The 13,105-nt window shown below is 28.8% G+C and overlaps 1 protein-coding gene across 3 annotated transcripts; it reads left to right on the top strand.

The window, feature by feature from the left end:
• Positions 1–92: 92 nt before the first annotated feature.
• Positions 93–12,869, top strand: LOC107456422 (serine/threonine-protein phosphatase CPPED1). Of its 3 annotated transcripts, none has more exons than XM_016074275.5 (6): positions 93–278; positions 2,351–2,445; positions 3,158–3,367; positions 6,328–6,557; positions 9,741–9,933; positions 11,985–12,869. In XM_016074275.5, the coding sequence occupies exons 2-6, from the start codon at positions 2,385–2,387 to the stop codon at positions 12,182–12,184; spliced, it is 894 nt and encodes a 297-aa protein (XP_015929761.3). In that variant the 5' UTR covers positions 93–278; positions 2,351–2,384; the 3' UTR covers positions 12,185–12,869. The 3 variants fall into 3 exon arrangements, with proteins under 3 accessions (XP_015929761.3, XP_087009304.1, XP_087009305.1); XM_087153178.1 differs by having other exon boundaries at positions 102–302; XM_087153179.1 differs by having other exon boundaries at positions 104–278; positions 3,199–3,367.
• The last annotated feature ends 236 nt before the right edge of the window (positions 12,870–13,105 follow it).

Here is a 13,105-nt window from a genome sequence, read left to right as displayed (position 1 = left end):
CTATTTCTGGACTACTTAAGACAATGCAAGATGCAAAATTCATTAAAAATATGAAGCATTAGTGGTGTAAATCACTCTTCTCAAATTAGATAAAGTAGAAGCCCGGTGACCGTAACTTAGAAATTGTTATTTCTTAGAAATTGCTATTTTCTGAATTTGAAATTGTTATTTTCCGGTGATTTGCTATCGTTATTTTTCTTTCTAAAATTAAAAACACGGTTTTTAAATTGAGCAAAAAGAGAATTTTTATTTACATGTGTTTAAAAGAGTGGAGTTAGGTATCTGCATTTTGGAATTTTCCTGTAAAATCCTGTTTTATTTTCAATGATTTCTAGTGTTATTAATATTCATTGTATTTTGTTTTGTCCTTTGTGTTGTTTTTGTAAATTTACTGTTTCTACGTTTTTGTATTGAAAATCTAAATTTATACAGATGTTTAAGATTATATTTAAAAATTTTCATGATGCTGTAATTTCAGTGACAAATATGTATTTTAAAAAAAAAATTAAAATAGGGGTGTTTTTCAATAAGGGGCTATGAAAATTTCCGTATCGGTGTTAATGGCTAAGTTTTGGTGACATCCTGACAATAACTTGTGAGAAACTGAGTTTCTAGTGTATAATTTTTTCGATTGTACAATTTTAATCGTTTTAAATAAATTTGTGCCACATTGTTTGCAAATATTAAAATTATTTATAGTGAAGTACATTAAGTGATGCCCCATATGGATGGCGGAATCGGATTATATGATCACTAGTAATTCTTGTTACAAACATAATTAGGCTGAGATTGTTATTTTTTGTTGTAATATTAGGACTAGTCTTCAAAAGATATTACTAGACCATACCAGGGTTGAACATTTTTTGGCAATTGACAGTTTTAACTGTCATGTCAAAAATCTTTTTTGACATAGTTTTTTAGAATTATCAAAAACCTAAAATTTTGTGAGGAAAATAATTATTACCTTTTATACACAAAAAGTTATTCGAATACATTTAGAAGTGATCAATCTCTTGTGTTCTTCAATTACTTTGACATTAAACCCCTTTCTACATCAAAAATCATTATCTATTATAAATATTAATTATCTTGCATAATTAAATTTAAGCTATTGTAACAAGCTAAAACTTATTCTGAAAATTCTACTAAATATGGATAATAATTAAATAAAATATTGAAGCTAATAATTCCTTTTGCTAAATGGTTGTTATTTTGTATTATTAGAGACCACTTCAGTTTTACTTAATCTTACAATATCTACCTCAATCATAGCATAAAGGAATTAAAATCAATATTTAAGATGATTTAGGCACATAGTTATCTATAGTATAAACTGAATAGTAATATTATTCTAAATAATAACCATAAAGTATAAATAGTACTACTTTTTTGCTTGTTGAAAAAGCAGTTAATCATTTTAGCTTTATTTTTAATGCATTATATGTGTGAGAGTTAGTGCAGCATTAAATGAAATAATGACAATAATTTAATAAACATAACAATTTAATAGAAATAAAAGGATAGAAGGATAAGGCAGTTAACATTATTGACATGTCTCGCGAGAGCTGCCTTCGTGCAGTGGTCTCCGGAATACACGTGAATGAGAATTAGATTATTCTATGGTATAAAGTAAGAGTTAATTTTAAATTCGGGAGTTTCCCTTCGGGACTGGATGGCGCCTTTCAATGTCAAGAGGATGATGCAACTTCTTTTAATATTACAAGATGGTGAATGACGTAATGTTCAAAGCTATTTCACTATAATACTGTAAAAACAGCTCCAACTCCACATATATAATATGAAATGTAGTAGTATTATGGTATTAATTATAATGCAAGTATTGTGAATGATTTTAACAGTAACATATTTTCTAATAAACATGTAACATGTTTTCTAATAAAATGTCCTCCAATGACAGATAATTAAACTTGCCTCATATTTGTAACAGTTTTTGTCAGATACTGTTTTCAAGACATATTTGTCATGAGGAAAAATAGTTTTTGACGTTCTAAACCCAACCCTGGTCCATAAATATTGTCCCTGGCCTGTTTACATGTCTCTATTAGATTTTCTTTTTAAAGAAAAGATCATAAAATCAATTTAAATAAATAAAATTTTATGCAAGGAATGTGTCATGCTCACAATATGCTGTTTCACCTATGATGATGAAATATGCTATTTTAAAACAAAAACACAGACCAATACAACATACAAAAATGGTAAAAATCTAAGGTATTCTAAATATGGAAAAATCTAAGATCATGTAGCAAAATATTATTTTTAATTCACAATTTATTTTATTTAAATTCTTCTTATTCTAACCAAGAATGTCTAAAATATTTCTTTTCAGTTTTAAAAAGTTGATCAAAATATACTGAGGCCAAATGTCTGAAGAAAAACTTCCTGTAGTGTCTTCTAATAAAAGTTTTCCTGGATTTCTTAAAGGTATTATATTGTAACTTTGTATTCTCTTGACAAAATGAATTATTATAATTAGGATCAAAATACTTATGTTGTGTTTTTGTTTTTTGAGACCAAATTCAGAGTTTTAGTTGTGTTCAAAAACAACTGAAATGACTAAGAAAGGTTGCAACTTTGCAAAATGCAACTTTTTCTGAATATAAGTTGAAACACCATTTTTAGATGTCTGAATATGTTTTATTGTTATTTAAAAATAAGATTTAAAATTTATTTAATAATTAACTTTTGAAATAACTAAACTTTCTAACTTTCCCTCTAAACCTTCAACCACTTTCCTGACCAATTTATTAGGATCATATGTCCCAGATGGCAGCCCACCCATAGTTTGAGACTCAAGATTATCTGTCAGATTTGGGAGAATCCCCCATAGCCGTAAAAAAAAAAAAGTGAATTTATTCTCAGGAAGTACATTTTTATATCTGATTTTGTTACTTAAAATATCTGCTCTAATTGACTGAAATATTTAAGGTTTGCTTTCAAACCATTAAGATTAAGTTTTAGTTTGTGAAAAATCTGATCATTAGACAAAAAGTAATTCAAGGTGTCAGTTCACTGCACCGATGAAATTATACATTTTTATCTGTTTTATTCATTTTCTGACTTTTGTTAATGATTAAATATAATTACATTGATAGTTATATAATTCTTAAAATGTATATTATTCAATATTTTATAGAAACTAATAGTGAGTGGAATGGACCTTTCTGCTTCATACAGGGCGCAGATACACAACTAGGTATGATTGAAGAATATATTGAAAGACGACCAAATTATGGCTGGGAACAAGAAATGGAATTGACAAGGAAAGCTATCGTAGCTGTGAATAATTTATCTCCAAAACCTCGGTTTTTTGTTGTTTGTGGTGATCTTATTCATGCAATGCCAGGTGAATAATTTAATCCATTTTATGTCTTATATATATAAACTGCAATTTGCGTTATGAAAGTAATGCGCATGATTTTATTGTGACGCTACTATTGATCGCAGCGCACTCAGATTGGTCAAAAAATATGGTGAGGGATTTGTCCTTCCAAACAAGCCTGGTCTCAGGTCGCTTCGAGCGGTAGGACGTGCCTTCACGCAAAGTCTTTTTTTCCCGATCGAGTCACGACATGATGGAGTGTTCATTCGCTGGAACAGTGGTACGCGATAAAGTTTTGTGTGCGACTTGGGAAGAATGTGACGGAAACTCATCACATGCTTCAAGACGACTTTAAGGAGGAATGCATTTCGAGATCTCAGTGTGGAAGGTGGCACAAGGCCCCCAAGGAGGGTCGGGAGAAGGTCACCGACGAGCCTTGGTATGGACGCCCAACAACAGCCCGACCCGATGAAAACGTCCAGCATGTGCGTGAAGTTTTGAAGTCAGACATTCGGTTAAGCATTCGGGCAATCACCAACACCCTAAACATGTCAAAATGTGTGATACATGGGATTGTGACGGAGGATTTGCAAATGAGTAAAGTCTGTGCAAAGCTTGTGCCGAAGGAGCAAAAAGAAGTTAGAGTTTTGCTCAGTGAAGAATTGCTGGAAATGCTGAGTTTCTGCTCCAGCCTCCCTATAGCCCTGACTTGGCGCCGTGTAACTTTTTTTCGCTCCCCCGACTGAAAAGAGAGCTGAGGGCAAAGCAGTGGGAGTCGGTGGAGAACATCCAAGCTCATGTTACAAGGCTCCTGAGAGGCATTTCTGTCGAGGAGTTCCAGGGTGCTTTCGAGACGTGGCAGAATCGTCTCCTTAAGTGTATTGATGCACAAGGGAACTATTTTGAAGAATTTTAACCATTTGTACCCATAGGATCAATAAATCTATTTTCCCCAGAAAATGCGCATTACTTTCAGAACGCACCCTGTATGCATAAGTTAGGTAGTTAGTTATCCCTTGGGCATAATTTTTTCAGGCTTTCTGCGACAGAACTCTCTAGCACTCATATCCTTCTGCAAAATAGTTTCATTAATTACAAATATGTATGTTACCGATTTAAATTAACAAAAAACGCTGTGTTTACAAAAAAAAAGCATATAATTATTTTCATTCAATATGTGATATTTTTTTTATTCTAATATTATGGGTGATATTATCGAATTTTGGTTTGGAGAAAACAACACTAATTCTTTCCAATATCACATTTTGAAAATCATCACATTAAAAAAAAATAATTAAAAATCATGAAACTCTACTCAGTCATTCGAATTGGTCACTAAAGTCGTTCGAATTGGACTCTTCAAATGGAGTTACTCAAGCTCGTGTTTTATTTCGAGATTTGATTGTTGTAATGAGTAAAATATAGGATATTAAAAAGTAAATATCAAATGCTCGATTCGATCTGAAATAAATCATAAATATAAAACCACATGAAAATCAGTAACTGCCGAAAATATAATTGAACCACTCTATGGATTTACGATACTATCGGCGTAAATTAAACCGCAATAAGTGAATATTTAAATTCACAATTCAAATTTTACGTGTAAATTTCTGCAGGAATGAAAACCAAAATTTTTTCTTCCTGAAAGAAAAATCTTTTTGTAACCTTCTGTGACAATATCGCCGTGATTCTGCCACAGGATCCCTTATAGTTAGTTCACTTATGCACAAGTTAGAAAACACTATAAAATTATATTGACAGAACTCCCTCACCATAAAGTCTAAGACCATCTGCTGGTATGGAAACAAGAAACAACACTTTTCAAAGAGGCAGTTCCTCTCTCCTCTGATTCCCTTTCTCTCACCTGACCAAAGCCTAAACCAGTTTTAAATATTGACCCAATACTTTTACTTGAAGTAGTTAAGCCTTGTAATCATAGTCACCGCCTCTGCTTCAAGTAAATGGCAAGGGGAGTTCTTTCCACATGCAAACTATATTTAGTTTTTTTGTTCCATTTAGTATGTGAATACACATTCTTGTTTTTTTTCTTTTCAGGCATTAATAAATAATTGACTTTATGATAAAATAAAATTTTAAAAAATTTGTTTTTATACTATGTTTAAAATTAATATTTCACATCTATAGATGTACAGTTATTGTGAATATTTTCTATTTAAACCCGATCTAGTTACTAAAATTTGTTCTGAAATTTTCTTGTTAAACATCATTCCATCTTCAAAACATTAAAATAAGTTTGTTTTCAGGAATGTAACAAATCCTACTTCTAAAAAGAATTTAGTATCAAGTTTTTAAAGATTAAAAACAGAATAGCAAAAAACAGATAAAATGCATATAGTATTTATAAGTTATTTGTCATAGCAGAAAATTATATTTTGCAAAAAATATGGGATGATATTAAGATAATAAAAGTTATTTAGGAAATTTATTATCTTCCTTTTCTAATTGAGTTTACTTAAAATGCAAATTCAATAGAAAGTTTTCCATCTAAAGAGTTTTTCTATAATTTTCATAAAATAAAATAGGAAAACAAATGTTGCATTTTTGAAGTAATTTTTTTTAACAATTATATTTTTTTATGTGAAAATATTGAAGTTTGTAAAAAAGTAGTTCAAGTTATACAAAAAGTTATCGTCATGTATAAAATTCATATGTCCCTTTTCTAAAATAAAAAATATGTAAGAAAGCATTAAGTAACAAAGTAAACAGTTGACATTTTTTTAAAAAGTATAGTTAAAATTATTTGTAAATGTCTGTGTGTCAGTTGTACTAAAATTTTGTCTTAAAAATCAGTTAGAAATAACCTGTTAAGTATCCTGTGCATAATAATGGAATTTAGCTTAACAACTTTAGACTAAGTTAGTTCTGTTCTAGTGTTTATTGAAATTGTATAATTTCATATCCCTTATTTTACTAATAATTTGTAATTATAAATTTTTTAAAATTTATGTTATGTGTTTTAGGTACTAGTTTACGCCTTCCTCAAGAAAAGGATTTTATTCGCCTTTTTAAAGAGCTCTCTCCTGATATTCCATTAATATGTGTTTGTGGTAACCATGATGTGGGTAATACTCCAACTCCTGATTCAATTCAACTCTATCGAGAAAAGTTTGGAGATGATTATTTCACTTTCTATTGCTCTGGCGTGATGTTTATTGTGATTAATTCACAGTATTTTGAAGATGCTTCTCTTGTAAGTTTTTTACTTTGTTTTTTTATTTATTTAAATTATATAACTTTTTATATTGTTCTTATACTATATAAATAGCAATATACATACACGGAGGGTTTAAGGCAATAAAATTATAAGCACCACATTTTTTAAGGTGACATTTTTAAAACTCTTTCTTAGTTTTTGCACATAAATATTTTATTTTTGTGGAGTTTGCAATTAATTGCTGCCCAATACCCAAAATTACTTATACAGAAATCATGATGTTTTTCAATAAAAGCGTTCTTGTGAAACGCTAATTTAAACAATTTGAAAATGTGGCTTATTATAATGTAATGTCATAAGCCATTCATTCGTGATTACGCCCAATGTTACTTTTTTGGCCATCATTAAAACTATTCTTATATCAGGGTTCCTACACGGTCAGGAAAACCTGCAAAAGTCAGGATATTCTAAAATTAAGCTAAAAAGTCAGGATTTTTCTTACATACTCATAAAGTTAGGAAAATGAAAAAAACTATAGTTCATTCAAAGACTGACAGGCAAAAATTAAGTTTCAAGGAGAAATTCTGTAATTCAAAATATGTAATTTCCTCATAATAACATTCCTCTTTCCCTGGTAGAACCTGTCCTGTTAGCAATTTTTCTCTTGTTTATCCAATGATAAGGAATTTTTGATAGGGTTGCTAGGTTTATTGCTCCTTGTGTGAATAACTGGTTTACAGACAACAGTTGAGAAAATTTCCTCTTTCTTGCACATGGAACATTTATGTTAAAAGGTACATAGAAGAGAAAAAAAATTCTCAGCCAGCCGGAATCTCAATAAAAAATGTCAAAGACTGTGTTAAGGATCCAATAATGCTACCAAAATTAGCATTCTTTAAGCTTATTTCTGAAGAATTTCAACCTTTTCTTTTAAATTTTCAAACCTCTCAGTACATACTTATATTCCAGTATATTGGAACTAACACAAAATCTTTTGGGGGTTGCGTAAAAAAGTTGGTTATAGACAATGCTACAACTGCAACAAAAAAAAAATAGCAAGTATTGACTTAACAAGCAATGACAATCTATTAAGTGTTAATAATGTGAGGTTTTGCAGCAAGTAAATATCTGAACATGATAAAAATTAATGAGAAAGAAAAGGGATATTTCAAGTTAGAATGTCGAAAATTCCTTTTGAGGACGGTCGAAAAAATACTGGAGAAAAGTCCATTGTTGTATAGTATGACACGTGGCATTTCAAGTTTAGTTCCAGAATTGATCATTCAACATCCATCCATTGCTCAACAAAGGATGGATACCTGTCTGGAAATTCTCCATGTTAATAACTGGGTAGCTAAAACAACAGCAGAAAGAGCAAAAACGGAATTTTTACTGAGCAAAAGAGTTTCTTAGAGTTTAATCCACAGCAACAGAGATTAGATAATTTTTTTCGAAATATTTGCATGGAGAAAAAAAGTTTGAAAATTTGTGGGAGGTTATAAAAATTTTCTTATCCTCTTTCATGGTAACGCAACAGTCGAAGGGGGTTTTCAATCAATAAATGCTTATTGGTTGAAAACCTCAATGAAGACTCTATTATTTCACAAAGGCGTGTGTATGGTTATCTTTCATTTATGAGTGGAATAAGAAACATAGACATTAATGAAAAAATCCTAGATGCTGTAAAAGGATCTAAAACAAGATGGAGACATGCATTAAAAGCCAAAAAAAAAGGAAAACGAAGAGAATAAAAAAGCTGAAATTTCTAGAAAACGAATAAAAGAAAAGATAAATGATTTGAAATTAAGAAAATCTAAATGGACAAAAACTGCTGCAACAGAACTGGATGTTCTTGATTCAGAAATTGTCAAACTACAAAATATGTTGAGAAATAATATACTATAACATAGGAGCCCCTGAGTTTCTCCGGAAGCTTACAGTATTACAGAAATAAATTTAAAAATACTGAAAAAGAAAGATATTTTTGATTTTATTTTTCTCACAAGTTGCATAATTTTTCTATCTGAATTTTTATTTGTATACAATTAACTTTTCTTGACTTTTTTCCCCTTTATATTTCAATAATATCTTTTAAAAGAAAAGTCAGTTTGAAGTAAATTGGTGATTTTTAAAAATTAATAACTTAATGTAACAAATGCTCTAGTATGTTTTAAAAGTAAATATTATTTGAGGATACTGATACATATCTCGCAGATTTGATTAACACATTATATCCTGACGACACTTATGCATTTGGTCCCACTTAACATTAAATAAAATAATGTGTCCATAATCCAACAGATTTTCTTGATCTTTTTATTTAAATAGTTTTCGTATCTAACTGCAAAAACACACTAAAAGTTTAATCTATTCATGATAATTAAAAGTATGTTTCACAAGTTTTCTGAAAATATAATTTGGGATATAAAGTGCTATTACGCGCAATTCCACTTTAAAATATAAGTGTTTATCCTATACAATATATGATACTTATGACTAAGTAGCATATTACTAATTGAAACTGCAATGTTAAAAGTTTTGTTGGAGTGGAAAACGGCGGGTTAGGAATTTTATTGTAAAAGACCAGGAAAAACCTGCAAAAGTCAGGATATCATTTTCTCAAAATAGTGTAGGAACCCTGTATATGCCTACAATTGTTTTCTAAATATGTATGAGATTTAATAGACAATTAATTTATGAACATTGTTGCTTAAGTAGTACCATTACTATTTTTTAACAGAACAGTAAGTATACAAAGCAATCTATATTAAGTTACTAGTTTTATTTTTTAACAAAACAGTTTGTACAACTATTAATTGGAAATGAAGATGCTATGAGCTAAGATGGCAGGAATTCTGTTATAACTAGTCTTTAACCAATACCAATCAATTAGTCAATTGTCTTTGACTCATATCAATCCAGAATTTCTATGTGGATGCCTCTTAATGTGAAAAATTTTACTTGCATTCAAATTTTTTTTAATAATTTTAGCACAATCGTAAATTTTCATAAAAGAGAATAATTTTAACTGAAATATATTTTATCGCAAAATTATTTTATTATTTCTGTGATGTGAAATTTTTGTGAAGGTAATAATTTTTTTTGTAATGGTGGCCACTTTTATTGTAAAAGCTCATTTGAATTTCTATTAAATCAGATTCTTTTCAGATGTAATTTCTTAAAAGTAACTGAAAAATTTTATTCTTTAATTATAAATAGGTTCCTGCTTTGGCTGCAGAGCAAGAGTCTTGGTTAGAAGCACAGTTAGAAGAAGCAAAAAATGGAAATTATAAACATGTAATCATATTTCAACATATTCCATGGTTTTTGGAAAATCCTGATGAATCAAAAATTTATTTTAATCTCCTTCCTGAAATTCGTCAAAAGTGGCTTCCCAAATTTCGAGATGCCAGTAAGCAATTTAGTTTACCTTTATATGTACATCTATACTTGTGCTATGGTGGTGCAGTCAATTAAGGTGATACTCAGGTAGTGAGTTCAATCCGAGCGACCAACAAAACGGCCAACATGTATACACAGCAAAGTACATGTAAAATTTGTTATGACTGAAAGTCCTCTCCTTGGTTTTGGTGCAAAAGTTTTGAGAGTGGGGTACCAGCTCAGGCACTGTTCACGTCATCTGACTGTGGTTAAAATTATGTGGCACTCCTACCACACACACCACCTAACCATGGCCAAGCACCTAGCCCTCTTTTTTAGAGCTCTATATTTTAATAGCCATGGTACTAGTGCCTAATAATTAAGTGATAGTTAATTAAAATGTAACTGTTTCAAAATAGTTTTTATCCTTAATCGTAATTTTCTATAATAATTACTCTGTTTATTTATTACTGATCATCAACATTATTAAGTATTATTTTATTTCCAATCAATGTATAATTTTTGTTAAACAAATCGATTGTTGTCGTCATTTGAATATAAAATCTATTCCAGGAATCTTAATTATTTTAATATTCCTGATAATTTTTTTCGTTTAGAACGTACAACGTTTACACAAACACAGGATTTGGAAAAAATCTTTGCATTTAAAATTTAATTCACTAGAAAAGAAATTTTTACAAAAAATAGATGTCCAAAACATGTTTTAAATGAATGGGAGTTGGAGAAAGAAAAAAATTATCCCTTCTTTATCGTTCTCATTTCCTCAGAAGAACAAATTATTACTGAATCAGTATTGTAACAGAAATTTGCTTAACTTTTTTTTGCAGAATCATTTTCTAATTTTGCACCTTTTTTCTAAGTTAGTTGCAGGCATTTGACCCCAAGGTCTTTTTTTATTTTTTATTATTATATTCCATTTAATCAGAATGTTGAAAGCTTTTCCCTCAATGCCTTTAATTTTGCTTTTTTATATATTTTATTTAAGATAAAAATTCCCAATTTTTATTACCTAAAAATGCTACATAACAAAGTTATCTTACACTTTATTTTCAGATTGCAGTCAGTTAGGTTATTCCTTCCTCTTTGGTATAGTTTTCATACATTTCAAAACTTATTCGTTTTGGAATGCTTATTATATTTTTATTTTAATTAATAATGATAAAATTTAATAACTTTAAAAAATTGCAATCATACAATAGTTTAATTTTAGAGACTACCCACTAATTAATCCTCTTCCATACTTATCTTGTTTAAATTTTTTAGTCATCTTATAAGAAATAAGAAACTTAGCATTTTTGATATTGAATTTTTTTTTCTTATTTAGCCCGATTTCTAATTGAAAAATAATTTAATTGATTAATTTTTTTGACTAGTAAATTTTAGTGAAAACAATTCTCTTTTCTTATACATTTCTGTTCATTTATTGCAAAATCTAAAGTGATTTTAAGTATCCATTTACTGTGAGTAATGGTTTAATCTCTTTTTTTTTCTTTTTCTTTAATGATCTTTTTCCCCGATTCTGATGTATATATGTTTTCTTATCATTAATTTATTTTTATATACATGTATTCTTTAATTTCTATATTATATGCAAATTATATACAATGTTTAGTTAGGAAGTAATTTATTGTTGTATGGAAATAGCTTTAATTATCAGTTATCCTTGAAATTTATTTTGATCTAATTTTACATTAAAGAATCTATTTCTTAAGTCAAGAAAATTCTGGTTCCAAGATTTTACATCGTATGTACACGTGTGTGAGGTCACACCATTTTTTAAAATCATTTTGACCAACTTGTTCTTATCATAATTTATTTATTTGAAAGCAGTGAAAGATGCCCACGTTTTATTTCCATGGAGAATTAAATTATATGCCACACAAAACAAAATTTTGAAAGTAGTTAGTCACATTGCTTTTCTAGCCCTTCATTTCTTCATCCCATAAATACTCCATCTTAAAATATTGTGAGGAATTTTATTTTCAACCACTAGGAACATGTGTATTCTAATGAAAATAGCATTTGCTACAACTCTTTCTGCATTTTATTTTTCAATTTTAGATGTAAATGCTATATTTTGTGGCCATTGGCACGGAAATAGTGGAGGCTTCTATCACAATATAGAACTGGTTGTGACTTCTGCCATTGGTGCTCAATTGCGTGGGGACAAATCTGGATTCAGAATAGTTACTCTCGGTGAAGACAGCGTTCAACACAAGTATTATGATTTAGATGAAGTGCCTCAACATATTGATCTTTAATATTTACTATGTTTAACATAGAATGTTTATTTTTATACAACTAAAGAGGTTGTAAAGCTATTGAAATTTTAATTTAAAAATTTAGTTATTTAAGCATTTAATTGATGCCTATGAAAATATATTTCCTTATTTTTAATTATAAACATTAGAAAAAGATTGATATTTTTTCTCTAGTGCAATTTAAACATGCTAATTTAAGTGACAAATGTGGAATCTTTTACAACTATTAAAAATAAATGCTATTTTTTTATACTATAAATTGAAAAATTATTGAAAGCTCTCAGATATTCTTATTTTATCTTTTATTAGATATGTTACAGTTATTCTTAAGTTCTAGTCTATTGTTAGAAAGTAATGTATACTTATATACTTGACTATATATTTTTTATATCTATTTTGTTACAAAACATTTTGTATCTTTCATTATTTTTAAATTTTATGTTTTGTACCCATGCAATTTTTAGTTGATCTTTATTTCAAAGGTAGCTTAAAATATTTACTGTAAATCATGTTGCATAGATATGTTATATGTTAAACAAATGTTATTTTTGTTATAAATAATTCTTATGTAATGTTTATTTTATCATTTACTTATGTATAATTTATGAATTTGAACTTAATTGATACGTATTTTGTTTTTAAGGACAAATAATTTGTGTTTATTAAAATATATTATTTGCTGAAATCGAATTCTGTTTGATTCTAACTGGCTTACACAGTTGGTATTTAATGATTAAAAATACTATAAATTTTTTTCGTTTAGCTTTTTTTTTAAGATATAGTTTAATAAAATGAGACAAAGAAAGACATTTGATTAATCATATATCCTGTGAATTTCTTGGCAGCTTCAATGCTACCCATACAATGTGCAAATTGCATCTTTCTTCTTAGGCACGATAATTGCACTCTTTAAAATCTTAC

The sequence above is a fragment of the Parasteatoda tepidariorum genome, chromosome 10 (genome assembly GCF_982258835.1).
Source record: "Parasteatoda tepidariorum strain Cologne lab strain chromosome 10, Ptep-v5.0, whole genome shotgun sequence".
NCBI lineage: Eukaryota > Metazoa > Arthropoda > Arachnida > Araneae > Theridiidae > Parasteatoda > Parasteatoda tepidariorum.
Note: the sequence above shows the minus strand (reverse complement) of the source record. Positions and strands in the feature narration are given on the sequence as shown.